The sequence below is a fragment of the Solanum dulcamara genome, chromosome 9, assembly GCF_947179165.1.
Source record: "Solanum dulcamara chromosome 9, daSolDulc1.2, whole genome shotgun sequence".
Taxonomy (NCBI): Eukaryota; Viridiplantae; Streptophyta; class Magnoliopsida; order Solanales; family Solanaceae; genus Solanum; species Solanum dulcamara.
Window position 1 is genome coordinate 7,342,243 of NC_077245.1, and position 16,793 is coordinate 7,359,035.

The window sequence follows — 16,793 nt, forward strand, 5'->3', positions numbered from 1 at the left end:
AATAATTTTGATCACTAGGCTTATGGGTTTTGACCATAGTTTCATAGTGCCTTCTGAAGTTGGCACTCTTTGCACCCCTAACATTCCAGATTATGAAATTCATTGGTGTTGTTGGGGTGATGAGTGAGTCTTCCCCTTGTTCATCTGGGGAGGCCTCTGGATATCTATCAGCGGTTTCATGGAGAAGGCGGCCAGGCACTTTCCCCTTTCGCTCCAATTTTTTAAGAAGAACAGAGTCAGGTCCTTTGGTCCAAATACTACAAATGCTTCTCTTGACAGATCCTTGAGTTCCTTGCTTATGGGCTTTTCCAATACGACGGCTTGAATTTATTATTCCTCGAAGGAGGCTAGGAAGAGTTCCAACTCCTCGTTGCCTCTTCTTACTGTTTCGGCGTCTGCCTCTGCTTCCTCGATTTTTGCTATCTCGCCAACTTGAGAGTTCGTAATGGGAGGCTTCAACTGGGTTAGGAGAACAAAGGTTGTATTCAATAGTTTCTCCGATGGTGGGGTGAGAGGGAAGAAAGGGGTACTTTGAAAAATTTATGACATGAGAAGATTGAGCTCCGATATTATCAGTGGAGTGGGGGAGTTTATGAGCTGAGCATGTAGTAAAGTCTGGGACCAGACTAAATGTCCCAGATTGTCGATAGCTTGGTTCAAGCCTTCCTTCACAATGTGCGCCAGGAAGGCAGGATTTTGGACTAGAAGGGTTACTGGCATCTCCTTAATTTTCGTTTGCAGGGTCAGGGATTTTCCCTGGAGGGCCAACTCTAGCCAGGATTTCGGTATGTGGTTTGGAGGTTAGGGCTCCGTTACTAGAATTAGAGGGTTGTTTTCCATCACTTTGGGGGTGTGTTTGGGAAGTAGGGTCTTGAGATTTAGGAGGAGAGTTAGTAGGGGACATGGGATGATTTGGATTCTCGCCATTACTTGTAGAGAGATGGGAATGGTAGTAAATTGAAGCGACTCTATCAGTCACTTCATTGGTATCGAAGCGATGATTACTCTTTTCAAAGTACGATTTTAGTAACAGAGATTAGGAGATAGTATCCATAGGAGTTGAAAGGTTATGTTCCTTCTCTGTGATAGAAGAGATACAGTCTGTGGGTCTATCACCATTAATGGCGTTTTTAATGGGGGAGAGGGATCTTCATGGGGATCTTGGGATAGGGGAATGCCAGATCCAAGTAGGATTTGACGAAGGGGAGTAAATGGGGTATTAAAGGCGATGGTTGGGGATTTGAGGGAGTGGGACCCAACCCTTTTGACTTCTGGTTTAGGCAATTTAATGTCTTTCTCTTCCCATTCTTTTATTCCTTTTGTACTAGGAATATACATAGTAGAAACGCGGGTTGCAGAAAGGGTGGGTTGACTGATCAGGTGGGAGTTGTTAGTAAAATTTAAGGAAGGAGACTAACCTAGAGTGGGAGGAGGTTTTCTGGCTTGAGTTCTTACCTGAGTGGTCCCTTGTTGCGTAGGTTGCTTTCCTACCGATTGGTCCGTGGGCCTGGCGTTTGTTTTTTTCCTTCTTGGGAAAGAAACAACTTGCCATTCTTCTTCTTCTTGGGATGGTTTGGACGTAGATGGTTCCTGGTTTTTGTTGGGTTGAGTGGTGTGAGTTGGACAATACCTTAGAGTATGACCCAGTTTCCCACAATATGTACATAAAATTCCCTCCCTTTCATAGGTGACCTTCTGAGTGTGACTTCTAATTTGGGCAGAGTTTTTGATAGGATAATCCAGTGGAACTTGGATAAAGATTCTAGCATACCTGCCTCTCAAAGTGTAGGAGGTACATGTATCTACTTTTAGAAGCTTTCCCAGTTTACTACCAATTCTTTCTAGGATATTTTTGTCATAAAACTCTATTCGTAGCTAGGAGAGTCGTGCCCAAATCGCAGTGTGAGATGTTGTGGCCGCTTCTGGGACGAAGTTAGGTTCCCATTTTTTGACAGAGAGGAAACTCCCTTCAACAAACCACAGACCTTAGTGCAGGACTTTATTCATATTTACTTCGTGGTTAAGCATGGGCCACTTTCCTCCCAAATAGTTTCACTATTAGGGAGTCTCTCCAGGAATTATAAATTCTTGGTTTTTTTTCGTCAGAGAGGATGATGGGGCCAGTGGAGGATGTCAAATCGTCATCCAAAAGTTGCTTTTCAAGTATATATGAGAGATTTAGTTCTTTCCCTCTGTTTAGGAGGACTTCCTTGAAGAAATTTGGATTGCATCTGTCTTCATCCATATCCACAGATGAATCCAGGGGCTCAGGAGGGGTCAGGTGGTTTGGGGGTATGGGAAATAATGTTCATGTGTTGGGTCATTGAAGATTTCTAGGACTGTTTAGTTACCAGAGAGAAAAAATTTAACTTAAAGGAGGTGAAACACCACACATTGGGTTTTGCTTTTATGTTACTCCTATTAAATTGTGGAATGTCATGTTAAAAGCATTTATCATAATGCCCTCACAGGTTGGCTCAATTTGCAAAGGCTGAGGAACATGCGTTCACAGGTATAAGCATCGCGATAGGTGACCTAACATGGTTATACATAATTAATTTCAATATTATTTTAAAATTGATTAATTACCTATCAAAAGTATAAAAAAAAAATAATTGAAAGACTCACCTTTTTTCTGAATTTTTTTGGCTTAATTTAAAGAATTGGGCATGACTAATTATACAAAAGGGCCAAAAATATCCTTAAACTATTGAAAATGGTACAAAAATGTCCCTCATTCATCTATTGGGCTTAAAATGCCCTTGTCATCCACCTTTAGGTCCAAAAATGACATTTTCTTTAATGGAAAAGGGCATGAGGGACATTTTTATACAATTTCTAATAGTTCGAGGGCATTTTAGGCCCTTTTCCATAATTAAAATTCTGTTAAATAAATTTTAATTTATAATTAATTTTAAATAATTAAATTGTAACCAATAGATGGCTGCCACGTGTTTAAAAAAATTATTCAAATTATTTAATTAAAATTCTGTTAAATAAATTTTGATATGTAATTAATTTTAAATAATTAAATTGTAACCAATAGATGGCCACCACGTGTGTAAAAAAATTATTCAAATTATTTAATTAAAATTATGTTTAAAAAAGGTTATTTTTGAAACTAAAGGGTGATGATTATCATATAAAATTCTAAAAATTAATGTTCTTGCCATTTACCTTTAGGTCCAAAAATGATCTTTTCTTTAACATAATTTTAATTAAATAATTTGAATAATTTTTTTAAACACATGGTGGTCATCTATTGATTACAATTTAATTATTTAAAATTAATTATAAATCAAAATTTAGTTAACATATTTTAAATTAAATAAAAATTTATTTAACATATTTTTAATTAAATAATTTGAATAATTTTTTTAAACACGTGGCGGCCATTTATTGCTTACAATTTAATTATTTAAAATTAATTATAAATCAAAATTTAGTTAACATATTTTAAATTAAATAAAAATTTATTTAACATATTTTTAATTAAATAATTTGAATAATTTTTTTAAACACGTGGCGGCCATTTATTGCTTACAATTTAATTATTTAAAATTAATTATAAATTAAAATTTATTTAACTATTTTTGTACAATTTTCAATATTTCGAGGACATTTTAGGCTCGATAATTATATTAATTTATGAGAGGTTGGAAACGTTTTCCCCAAGTTTTGAGTCTTGAACAAGTATTCAAAGAGTTGACCCCGTGCTCTGCAAGGCAACTGATCCATATGTCCATTTTGTCAAAATATGATTTTTAAAAGTAAGTTGTTTTCTACTGTTTTGGTTGCCACAAAATATTTTATAGGAAAATTATTTTTCACCAAAAATTCCAAATAAATCAAATGATTTCCTAGCGTTAAAATCAGATCATTACTTTAATCAACACTTGTTCATTATAACCAATGTTTAAAATTCAGAAACCTCTTGGAACACTATTCGATTCATTACTATTGTATCATTTAGTTCGTTTTTTTATAATAAAAAAAATCCGAAAAAATATTTCAACTCACCAATCAAACACCGAAAAACATTGAAGAAAAATATTTTTCTAAAAAATGATTATTGTCATACCAAACATACCATAATCATCAGCACTCTTCAACCCCATCAAGATGACAGGTGTCATTATTCACTCAAGTTGAGGATTTTAAAAAATAGAGAATCTTTACAACCTTTGATCATGGGATTGTTGAGCAAGGAATTACCTTGCTTGACACTTCTCTCTATAAAAATTCCCTAGAAATAATCTTCTGATCTAAATCCTCTAAATAACAGACAACAAAACGGAAATGCACGAGAAAAGAAAACTATTCTTCTTAGCAGTTTTTTCAACCTACTCGAGCTAAGAAAGTAAAGTAATCAATAGCCTTTTTAAACCAAGAATGGAGTCAAAAGCACAAGTATCCTGGGAACTTAACAACATGAACAAGGCAATTTGGTATATCATGATTCTAGCAGTGCTACTAAATACTACTGCTGAATTATACTTGAATTTGGTTCATGAGAAGACAAAGCTAGTACTAAGAGATGAAGCTGAAAATGTGCTACTTCCATGGCTGTCTGGAAGCATTGTTACCTTAATGATCAAATATCTGAATTTCTGCATTGCTAAGATGTTGCAATTCAGATACATCGCGCCATTGCAAACTGCCCCTTCCACTATTATGTCACTGCTTTTCTGGGTTGCGTTAACTCTATCAGTCTCTTCATTGTATTCTTGAATCTTTGGCTTTTAGACCTTCTAAATCCTCCTCAGTACATTAGTACTACTGAAAATGAAAATCTTGAAGCCACTTTTCAGTCCCATTCCTAGGCTTCTGTTTGGGATACAGAGTACTAGACAACTGAGAGCCTCAGTTGTCTCTGGCATACAGAGCTTAGATTTATGCAATCAATTGATGTTTTGAATGTAAAGAATCAAATTCTATGAAATATAGATAAAAGAAAGTGCATGTAATGTTTTTTCCCTGTATATGCTAATTCAGATATATTTGAATGACATAAGTATAATGGAAGAAATGTTTTCATGCTTGGATTAATTTAGTAGCAACTCTCACTTCAATATTCAGAAAACAAAACCTCTGTTCAGATGCTGATAAATATAGATCATCTGAAAACGCCAAACAATTACGAGCAAGTCTTGCAACAATACATGGCACAAAAATATTCTGTGCATCAGATATCTTTACTTCGTAATAGTAACAACAGATTACCCTTATCTGTTCTGTAGAGAAATTCAGTAACAGCGACGGAGACGTAACTTTTAATTATCGGCAACTTTCACCATCAAGCCACTTTAGTGACGGTAATAGCTTAATTAGAAGTGATTTTCTCTTTTCATCGGAAACTGCATTTCCTATAACATCTAATTGTATCAAGTTCAAGTCTTTAAAAATAGCATAAGCTTCCCAATAATCAGCCACCTCAGTGCAATGCATCTCAGATTCCTCAGTTTTCCAGTCACCTCCACTTCTATGGTTAAGAGGGGAAGAGCACAAATACCTCCTTGTGTCAATAGAGTGTGCCCCAATCTCGTTGTAAGAGATATCCAAGACTTTCAGTGACCTAAGCAGTTTCAAAGGCTCCAATGCAGTAAAACTGCAGAGTTTGTTGTAGCTAACATTCAAGCAGGAGAGAAGTTGCATCACCTCCAAGCCTGCATCAATTTAGAGAATAATGGAATGAAGCAAGCTTCTCGGTTTAAGCATGAAAAAGCTCCCACAAGAAGATGCTCACATATAAATCGAGAAATCTAATGCCAAATTATTGAAGAAAGGCACGATACTCAGCCAAAGAATTTAATAGAACAGAAAATTAGAAGCAATCCTTTGAAGCCAACATGATTCAGAAACATAATTGAGCACTTCCACAAGAAATGCCAGATCAATTGTAATTTTCTATTACATGGTCAACTTTACTGGATAACACATCTGACCTCCATGCATTTTTTGTTGGTAACCAATGTAAATTACCATTAACAAGCGACACAAAAATACACCTAAAGAGCACTCAATCTCTTAATCACCTTCTAAGAAGGTACTAAGTGTTGAGCCTCCTACAGAGATCTAGTTACACAAAATCTCTGCAACAACCAGCTATACCTATTTGCCTTTCTATACAGTTTAACTACCTCAAGTCTATCTATAAATTCCTTCTTAATCTGTGTCACAGCTGTATCTGTATTTACAGTAATGCCTTGAAACAGTTTCCAATTCCTTGCTCTCAAAAACTGGTATCACTGCTCCACACTATGCAGTAAAAAGTTCCTTGTGAAATTGCTGCCAATGCTTCCTTCTGAGTCTACTATTCAGGATATGTTTGACAGTTTCAGTGGGAATAAGTGTCCCAGACCATTGTTGCATTTCAGTTTGAACTCTCACTATCCATTCACAAGTAGAAAACAAATGGATATTAGTCTCCCCCACTGATTTATCACACAAGCAGCAGGTTTCATCCTCCACTGGATTATTTAATCTCTTGAGTCTCTCTTTGGTTAGCAATTTGTCTTGCATAACTAAGCCAAAATATGAACCTATGCTTAGGCTGAGCAAATTTAGTCCGGCTTAATTTAGACACTCTTAAGTCTAGCATGTTGCCCCAATAGTGTATTGTAACTCTGTGTGACCCGCCATGAGTGAGCAAGTAAACACCAGATGAATACCAACCCTGCATCTCTGCTTTCAAGGTAATAACCTTCTTATGGTACCAACTTGAGTCCAATGGTGGGGTATGTTTCCATATGTTATCATTGTTTTTCATATATATTCCATGCACCCAACTGATCCATAACCCATCTTCTTTCACAGCTAGTTTCCAGAGCAGTTTGCCAGCAAAGGCAATATTCCATAGCTTACTATCTTTGATGTTCAGACCACCAAGCTTCTTAGGAATGCACACTTGTTCCCATGAAACTAATGGCACCTCCATGCATTTGAAAAACATAATTTTACACATATTGAGACAGAAAATCCAAATAAGACTAACTTTGGCTAGTCAATTTATTAACCAAACCATCACTTAGAAGATTTTTAACAAGTTATCATTTATCTATACAAATTCTTTTTCATTTCATCCAATCATTATGAAGATCATAAAAGATCAAGATGCTTTAATTTAAAGTCAAGATTGCGTCATTAAATATCAGACCAACATGATATCTAAACTATTTATAAATTGCACGAGTGGCTTGACCAGTCTTTTACGTATTCATCTATCCAAATAATCTACATACCCTGAATTCTCTCTTTACAACAAATATGTGACATAGGAAAGATTCACTCCCTATCATATCATAGAACAATCTTCTATCCCTCTCATTCTCCTAACCCATATATCAAGATGGTTGAAAAAAATGCAACAAAATTTTCTTAGAGCACCACCTATAACTGAAAAGCTAATAAGAAGAATGAATATAGGATAAGGATAAGGGCTAGATCTCTTTGCCGATATGTGATGTAGATAGAGGTCTTTTCATGATAATCCTCAACAATATTGGTGAACTCTATGTACTTGATTAGTTTGTTAGCTTGATGATTCCTAGATACAACTCTTCCCTATCAATAAATTGGATTTTCCTATGAAAACTTAGAGAAAATAGAAAAAACTCAGACAGACCACTAATCATCCAGAAGAATGAAAAGACTGACAGAGAAGCTCTGATTTTGCTAAGTGGTAAATATAGTAGTTCTTCTTTCCTTGATTCTTTAGGACGAACTTTACTTGCAAAAGGCCCACCATCTTGTCCTCACAGTGTTTTCACAATCAGATGAGAGTCATTAAAAATAAAGGAGAGAATACACACTATTCCGGCATCTTTGAGAGTTCTTTTGCTGACCTAACCTCCTTCACCACCCATGAAAAGGAACTGGCTAAAGGTTACAGTGCGGATGGCTTGGATGTGTTGTAAGGTATGCAAGTTAATTATTACAATTTCAGAAGTTGAATCAGAAATTATCAAACTAACTAGACCATATGCAACACAACCTCCCTTCCCTGGGGCATAAAAATTTCTTCTTCTTTTCCTTCTGGATGACGGTTGTGATATAATCTTGGCACATTTTGTTTCAACCAAAGAACGTCTTAACTCGGAGAGAAAGCTGGAAAACAATCTTCTGAGTGTACATTTCAATAGATAGACAAAGCAAATGCTATGCAAGTTCTATGAAGCCCCTTAGTTTCAGAGAACTTGAATTAACAAGAAAGATAAACCAGAAAGAGCTAGAGAAATTACCTTCAAGTGTCTTAAGTTGGTTGTAGCTGAGATCTAAGACTTGCACCCACAAAAGTTGCTCCATAGATCCAATACGTGAAAGTGAAAGATTATTAAGCTGCACACAGAAATTATTGATTCTTGGAAAAGATGGATCCCTATATTTACGGCAGTGCTTCAGCAACAATTCTTGATTGGAGATTATCTGCAACAACAGATGATTAAGCATGTGCAGTTCTAGGTAAGATTCAATAACATATAACAAAATTTCTATTGTGAAATTAAATTACAATACAAGTCTTCACGTTTCGCATCCAAGTTGTTGCTGGCATTATGAAATGAATAAACCACAAGGTCTCCAATTTCGCTATGGCATTAGTTTTTCCAAATTATCAACAACAACATACCCAGTGAAATCCCACGAGTGGAGTCTAGGGAGGGCAGAATGTACGCGGACCTTACCACTACCTCGTAGAGGCTGTTTTCGAAAGACCCTCGGCAGCAAATCCAGGTACAAAGAAGGTGACAGTGAAGAAAATATAACAACACGTAAGTAGTGCAGAGTCTACCAGAAAGAGTTGGGCTTGTAGAGGATTTGATCATATACCAGAAAGTGTAAATATAATGATCTATCCATTAGAAACTAGGTGCGGGGAAAATACAAAAGAAACAGATACCTGTTTCAGAAGTACTATACTGTACTCATCCTGGTAGTAGTGGAGATGTGCTGGGTCCATTTTCTTTAAATCGTCATATAGTTGAAGAATTTCTGCATCGTGGCTAGCATATCTATGACTAGTGCCAGCAAATGACATTAAGGTGTCATGGGCCATCAACAGTCTGGCAAGTGTCAGCTTCCCAATTTTACTGAAACAGACAAAGAACTAAGAAGAGAAGATAGGATGAAAAATAAAGCTGCTGTAGATGAACTATTCAGCGTGTAAACAAATTTCCTACCAGTTCATTGTCGATAACAACTCCCTGCAGTGTGATATCTCATTATTGATGGTCGTAATATTCCACTGATAATCCACCACTGTTTCGTCTATCTTAATTCTTTCCAGATGGAACAATTTAACCAGAACTGACTCAAGAAACTGTGCGTCGTGAGTGCAGAAACTTTCATCACTCCAACAGATCTTCCCTTCATTTTTCAAATCAACATGTTCTGAATGATGAGGTGGTACAGACACTGAAAATTCAATATGAGAAGAATCTCCATGATGAACACCAGTTGAAGAGAAAATGCCTTGAGAACGAGCAAGTCTGACCTTTACTTGGTAAGCCTTTTCAGAATGTGCATGTTCCACAGGAAAATTAAGATATGTCAACCAAGCTTGAGAAGACCCAGTTCCATCTCCTGAGAGTGATCTCCAAATAAGCTCATTACTCGCAATATTTTCACATTCGATTACTACTGTAGATGAGCATATATTCTCAACAGCTTCGCTGAAATAGAGAATGAGTGGAAGTGTTCTAGTATTAATCTGAAGACTGGTAAAGGGCGATAAAGAGCAATCTCCAAATGATCCATCCACAGATAAGGAAAGATTACTGCCATGTGGTGGCCATGAAGAAACCAATAATGTGTCAAGTTCAACTGTCTGATCAAGAAGCCACAGATGATAAAACCAACCACTTTGATCATCTGGATCTGTGAAAAGAGCATGGCGCACAAATTCATATTCTTCTGTAAATACATTGTCCTTGGGAGAATATCCTTTTGCTTTTTCCTTCAGCAAATGAGAAAGAAGAACACTGTATACGAGTCATTATGGGGAGATGAACCTTTGGAAGAGATAAGTGAGGCAAAATAGTAGAATATAGGTCAGAATGAGAGCTCCTCATGAGCTAAACTGGTATGTGATAATTAATAACCCGCTTTTAAACGACGAGTGCATCTTGGAGCCCATAAAAAATAACATAGTAATGAAACTATGGGCTCTTAAACCAATAGAATTTTCATATCAATGTGCTTACTAGAGCCATGCTAGAACAAATCATGTTGGTTATCTGTCCATCAAATACGCCAAAAGAAGAAGTCTTATCCACACTTTTGCAACACATGATAAGGGCATGAATATGTCAAAATGACCTGTCTAAATAAGGAGATTGGATAACTGGGATAGAACTACATGTTTAATAATCCATTTGTTAAAAATATGATGTCACTTTTTCTTCTAGGGTTATGACTGTCTCCTTACCTTCTTAGTATGTAAGTGACTTTAGTTTTTGCACTAGAGCAGCATGATTAACACAATCTCAACCTAGAGAACTTTTTCTACTCAGGAAATAGATCTTAACAAGAGTGAACCAAAAAAGAAATAGTAATAGATATCATCATACCTGCGGTTGTGCCAAGCAGAATAGTTGCTGAAATTATCATATATCATGTCGGTTGTGTATTCTAGTTCCTTCTCATTTGGTATGTTCTTCAATGTTGTGACGAACCTGAAAGAGTTGCCAAAAAGAAGTGTTAGGCAGAATGCAACAGTCCAGTAATTTGCGTTCAACTTAATCCAGATCATCACCTTCTATAATTCCATGCATGAAAATTGCGGGAGTCTGCCTTCTGGAACTTACCCAGAAGAAACAATTCCCTGTCTGTGGAAGAATGTCCTTTGCTCAGCACCCATTTACGGTGATGCCATGCTCCGTAAGACTTGAAATTCCTCTTCAATGCATTCTCTACCTAATCAACATGCAAAACTTTAGCTGAATCACAGAAAAAAAAACACAAAAAATTAATCGCTGATGATAACAAGCTTTGTTCTTAGTTAAACCACCTAAGCACAGTGTTATCAAAGGCGAACAGGCAAAAAAATTCTAAGGTCCGTTGGGGTTTTTAGCCAAAGAGAAAATATTGTGTGGCCTTTAATGGAGAAAAACGAAAATGAAGGAAAAAATGCAAATATTTATGTGTAGTTCAAGACTACTAATTGTAAGCATGAATAACAAATATATGGACAACCAAAATGAAGAAAAAATTACGATAAAGAGAAAAATCAATTGTTCAATGTCGCCTCTCCATGATTACACTCATTGCCAAGGAAAAGTATGCCTTAGAGCCTGGATGAAGGCACTAATGCGCCAACACATTTTGCACCTTGCTTCGGGAGTTAAGCGTGACCACAATAACATATAAGTTGAAATATACTTGAACTCTCATTATAGATTCAATGCAGATCCATTTGGCAGAAGATTCAAAGTCGAGGTACAAATCTTCTAAAGCTATTCCGCACTATCAGAGGCCCAATCTTTCTTACTCAGATAAAAGAGCCACATTAGGTTTTTTCTATAACTTCAGCATTGTTAATCAACACAGTTCTTACACTTCAAAGTAACAACATATAACAGCATTCATAACAAGAGGAAATATGTCAAAAACCAAACTAGAATTTGTTTGGATTTAAGCACAGGATTTAGCAGAAAAGCAAAGGGGTGGGGAGAGAAAAAAAAAAGAAAAAAGAAGCAGCCCCTTTACAGAATAGAAAATTGAGCATTCCTTCCTCTTCCCACAAACCTCCCATCAAGAAAAACTAATACATGAATCCTCAATATCCAATCCGACCCATTTGGAAAGATATAGTTTTTATTCAAAAAAACAACTTACCAATCTTAGTTCTTCATCAAGAATTGATTTAATAGACTCCTCATTGTTCTCCACCTCAGGTAGATTCAAATTATGCTGGACAGCAAGTTTTCTATAATTCCAAGCAGTATAATACTCAGGATTTGACTCTAACAACTTTGCACTTATATCTAAGGCTTCCTTTGTATATCTGAAACAACCCCACAATCAAAATTAGCAACCCCACAATCAAATTGATCTTCTTTGTAAAAAAATCAAGAACACAAAAAAAATAATTAAAATTACATTTTGGTGTGATGAAATTGGAGAAATTGTGATTGTAGAGACCGTAATTTGGAAGCTTTGACACTAAAAGCTTCTTGCTCTTCTGGAGTTGGAGCTTTGCGTGGTCTTCCGTGCATTTTTCCTGAATGAGGGAAACTTGCAGCTTGTGATCTATTAGAACTTATTAATAATACTAATAGATCTGCTTTAAAATTAGGGCAATTTAAAAACCAAACTTTATATGGATATTTATAGATTTTTTAAAATATTTTTTTTAACCTTGCTAGGAGCTCCGACTTTTTTGCTTGCTTGATGCTCCAACCTTTTTGTTTGATTTTTTATAATATTTTTTTATCCTTTCTTAGAGCTTCTAATTTTTTGCTCTCTTAATAACTCAAATTCATAAATTTGGAGTGAGGTGCTTGTGCTCTTATCTAATGAGTTAATAGATGGAGGGATGAATAACATAGTTTCCTTATTCAAGTAAATTATTACTTATTATATTTATATCTTTTATTTCTAGGTATATAAAATATACATATATATTATAATAGAATGGTTTAATTTTAACTTTGTAAATGTCTAGCTCAAAAATAATAGGTTTAGGATTGAAAAAAGGAGCATTTTCTGTTGTTTCTTTTATTTTGCAATGTTTCAAGTGTAAAAATTAAATATTTTTAAGAAAAGACAATATTGTATAACAATGCTTACACACTCAATATAAATATTATATATTTATTATAATTTTGTATAATGATATATGAGAAATCTGGATTTCATTAACTTCGTTTTTTAATTGACATGATTCTCAAGACTAACATTAATCAAATTCAATCAACCCAACATTCTACATTTAAGTTATTATTAAAAAATTTAAATGATTTTCAATTTCACTCAATTGTTTTAGAGTAAATTTTTTGAATTTGAATTGCACTTCGAGTTTCGAAGCTCCTTCAATAGAGTTTGAGTCTTCTCGCAACTTCGAACTTTGAAGCTTCTTCAATGGCACAAAAAAAATTAAAATACAAACAAGTAATGCGATAACTAATTATGAAAAAATAAAGAAAAAATTGATGAGATTGATTTTTTTTATTATTTTTTTTTCAGTATGAGATTGGTTTATATACATTGAAGAAAAAGGAAAACAAAAAAATCTAAAAGAAATTGGTTGGATGGATGGGTGGGGCGGGCGTGGAGGCAATCGACAATAGAGATATATCATTAGATGTTGAAATGAAAGAAAGGAGTATGATGGATGAAAAGATATTCGAGTTAACGGTTCAAACTAATTTTAGATTGAAATAGTAATTGGGTCGATCCAAGAAAAAATTTAAAATATGGACCCAATTTTGATTATAATGTTGCGCTAGTTAATATACAATGTAATTTTTCTCAAGTATATTTATTGTAAAAATCCAAAACTCAAGCCTTATTGTATTCTAATGACTTTTTAGTTTAGAAAATAGCAAGTCATTTGTCTCCATAAAATTGTTCAGATCAAAGCTAAACAATAATCTTCTTTTGATCTTTTATTCAATATCAACAAGTTCTTCTTCTTCTCCCTCTAACGTTTGTCATGTAAGTAAGCCACTCAATAATTTATTTATTTTCAATTTTATGATTTGAGATTTTGTTAAATCTCCGACTTTATGATTTGTGATATTGTTAGTTTTAATTTTTAATGGGTTACTATTTCGTTGAGATAATTTTGCACTTTCTCTCTCTTTTAATTTGCCATTGCATTATGTGTTTAATGTTTTAATTCTCATAGATATTATCGATTGTAATTAGGTTATTTCTTGAATTGATTGAGATGACTTAACGAGGAATTTGTTAAATTTTTAAGCTTTTTATGTAGGAATTTAGTTTAAGCATTCATTTCATTTAAAGATTGCAACTTAAGCATTCATTTTTTGGTTTATTTCATCATAGTATCTCAAAGTCTTAAACTGATAGTATGACATTTGTCTGAAAGAATTGAAAGTTGTTATTTTAATTCATAGTGAAATTATATTATATGTTGTAATTTTAATTTTTATTGTCTTTAGATTTAGATGATATATCACGTTAATTGCTAACGCAATATCGAATCAATCGATATTTTATTGGTTGACTATCAAATTAGTACATTTAAAAGTCGATAAACAATAAGCCAAGTTATCAAGCGTAATATCTATCGATCTGCCTAATAAACATCCCTCACAATAACGTCATATTCAGTGTAATTCCATAAGTAATTTTTGGAGAGGGTAATATGTATCAACATTATCCCTATCTTTTATACGGTAGAAATATTATTTTCGAATGACCCTCAACAATCCTCATCCTTTATCGATCTTGTGAATGATCTCACACAAGTGGAGATACAAATGAATCTGATTCAATCTCGTTTATTTGGATTTTTCAAAATTAAAAGGCTTAATAGATAGACAACCCCTTAAACTTATTAGAATATTTCGTTTGACAAACAATATAAATTTCACTAGTTTAAGACCTAATCATGTGCCTTACCGTGAGGTCAAAAAATTAGGTATAATTTATTTTAGATACATTGTATTCAAGTGAATTCACATGCATTTGAGATGCAATGGCTCTTTCACCCACTTTTCTAACTTTCGTGATCATCTCTCTCACTATGTTTTTTTATTTCAAAATGTATCTGATATTTCATATTTATGTATCTAGTGTAATTCACATGTATTTGGGATATACTGATTCTCTTTAGCCTCCCTCCTATATCACTCGCCTCTCCCCTCTCTCGCTTGCATTTCTTCCTCTGCCACTCACCTCTCGTTCTATATATTTGTATTTCAAAGTGTAACTAGTAGCAAAAATACATATATCTAGATATATTTGATTTGAAATCTAATATGAAGTTACTAATTAGCGAGACAATATATAATTATTTCAAATTAAAGGGAGAATTAGTAAACGTAGTAGTAATGTTTATTATGTAATGTTTCATATTTCATTTAGACACTCAACTAAGGTATGTTGCAATTAAACACCTCAATTCCTAATAAAGTGTTTCTATTAGACACTTTCAATTCAATTTTTTTTAAAAATTGTGCGTGTTTTTGTTCGTCTATTAAATAATTAAGCTGACAATGTAAAATATGTCATCTCCTTTAATTATACTCATCAACCTCAAGTACACACCCTAACTAAGTATACTTTTTTGTGCAAGGTGGTCAAACATAGGCTTTAATTTTAAAAAAATTCCAAATTTTAGAACTTAGCCCAAATACTTAGGTGTCATTTGACCCCAAGTTCCCAAATATTCTTGGCAAGTTATTTTTGGTAAAAATTTTGGTGAAGTTTCATCATGCGTTTGGCCATAAATTTTTTAAAGTTTTGGTGAAATTTTAAAAAATATTAGTAGGCGTATTAGCGCACTATAATTCCCTGTGGTCTGGTGTTTATTATTATTTATTACTTTCATTACTTTCTGTACTTTGAATGTTCTATCTTATCTGGCTTGCTTTCGTTACTTCATATTCCTTATCGCTTTGAACTTCTTATTCTTATCCGACTTCCTTTTTGATTTTACTGAGCCGAGGGTCTTTCGAAAACAACCGTCCTACCTTAGTAGGAGTCAGGTCTGCGTACACTCTACCCTCCCCAGACCCCACGTTGTGGGACTGCACAGGGTCGTTGTTGTTGTTGTTGTTGTAAGTTCTAAAAATTATTAAAAATACTCATAAGTCATAAGTTTGTGTTATCATTTTTTCCTAATCTTGTCACTCAAACTATTATCTTTTTCGGAGTAGGTAATAAAAAACTATTCTTTTATAAAATCTTCCCACATTCTACGAACAATCTCTTTCCGACAAGCTTTCATTTCTAGATTAGATGACCGGAAAGACGCAATATTGTTACTCTGAGTCGATTGTTCATCACTTTCATCAACGATCATATCATCACTTTCATGTTCAGTGAATATTCCATCACTGCATTGATTTTCCCACAAAAAATTATGTAATACGGTACAAGCAACTACTATTTTCACCTACATATCTAAGTCACACTTGTTCATGCCTTGTCGTCGTATTCTGAATCTACTTTTTCACGCACCAAATGTTCTTTCAATTACATTACGCAAAGAGGCATGTCTATAGTTAAATAGCTCTCTGTCATTCTTAGGTTCTCTTTCACTTCTCATGTAGTCTTGCAAATGATATCGCATTCCTTTAATAGAAATATAAGTGTTGGCCCATTGAGAGAAGTTTCATTAAAAAAGGTCGGTGGATATTTTTATAGATATGTTTTATTTAAGAAGGATTAATGATATTGGTTGATCATATTAATAGAGTAAGTTGGAAGATAAATATTTAGTTGGAATAAATAAATGATTGTTGGTTTTATAAAATACAAAAGTTTGGAGTTATTTTTAAATTTTAAAAACTTTTCAAGTTCCCAAGTTTTAATTGTTTTTAGAACTTGGAAACTTGAGAATTTTGCCAAATATATTTGTCAAGTAATGGCAAATTATATGGACAAACACAAATTTAGTTTTTTGTAGATCTTGAAAACTTGGGATGGTTGCCAAATGCCAAGTAATGGCAAGTTATATGACCAAACGCTATCTCCCAATTTTTTTTCAAAATTTTCCCAAAAATATTTGGAGCCAAACGACACCTCAATAGAGGAGTAACGGGTCACACGTAAAATTGGAGTGTGTATTTGATTTATTTAGACAATTTTAAGGTGCATTTAAT

At 34.2% G+C, this 16,793-nt stretch overlaps 1 protein-coding gene across 1 annotated transcript; it reads right to left on the bottom strand.

Moving 5' to 3' along the window:
- Positions 1–5,019: 5,019 nt before the first annotated feature.
- Positions 5,020–12,298, bottom strand: LOC129902659 (geranylgeranyl transferase type-2 subunit alpha 1). The gene is made up of 8 exons (XM_055978014.1): positions 12,097–12,298; positions 11,833–12,001; positions 10,751–10,911; positions 10,566–10,670; positions 9,177–9,977; positions 8,897–9,086; positions 8,241–8,424; positions 5,020–5,666 (listed from the first exon to the last, which is right to left on the bottom strand). The coding sequence occupies exons 1-8, from the start codon at positions 12,210–12,212 to the stop codon at positions 5,278–5,280; spliced, it is 2,115 nt and encodes a 704-aa protein (XP_055833989.1). The 5' UTR covers positions 12,213–12,298; the 3' UTR covers positions 5,020–5,277.
- Between the last annotated feature and the right edge of the window lie 4,495 nt (positions 12,299–16,793).

What these genes read in the sequence shown, in the direction of transcription:
- LOC129902659 (XM_055978014.1), bottom strand. Translation starts at nt 12,212, where the DNA reads ATGCACGGAAGACCACGCAAAGCTCCAACTCCAGAAGAGCAAGAAGCT. An exon ending in TCTGCTTGGCACAACCGCAG is followed by an intron (nt 9,978 to 10,565) that starts GTATGATGATAT and finishes ACTCGTATACAG; the next exon opens with TGTTCTTCTTTCTCATTTGC. An exon ending in GTATAGTACTTCTGAAACAG is followed by an intron (nt 8,425 to 8,896) that starts GTATCTGTTTCT and finishes CTGTTGTTGCAG; the next exon opens with ATAATCTCCAATCAAGAATT.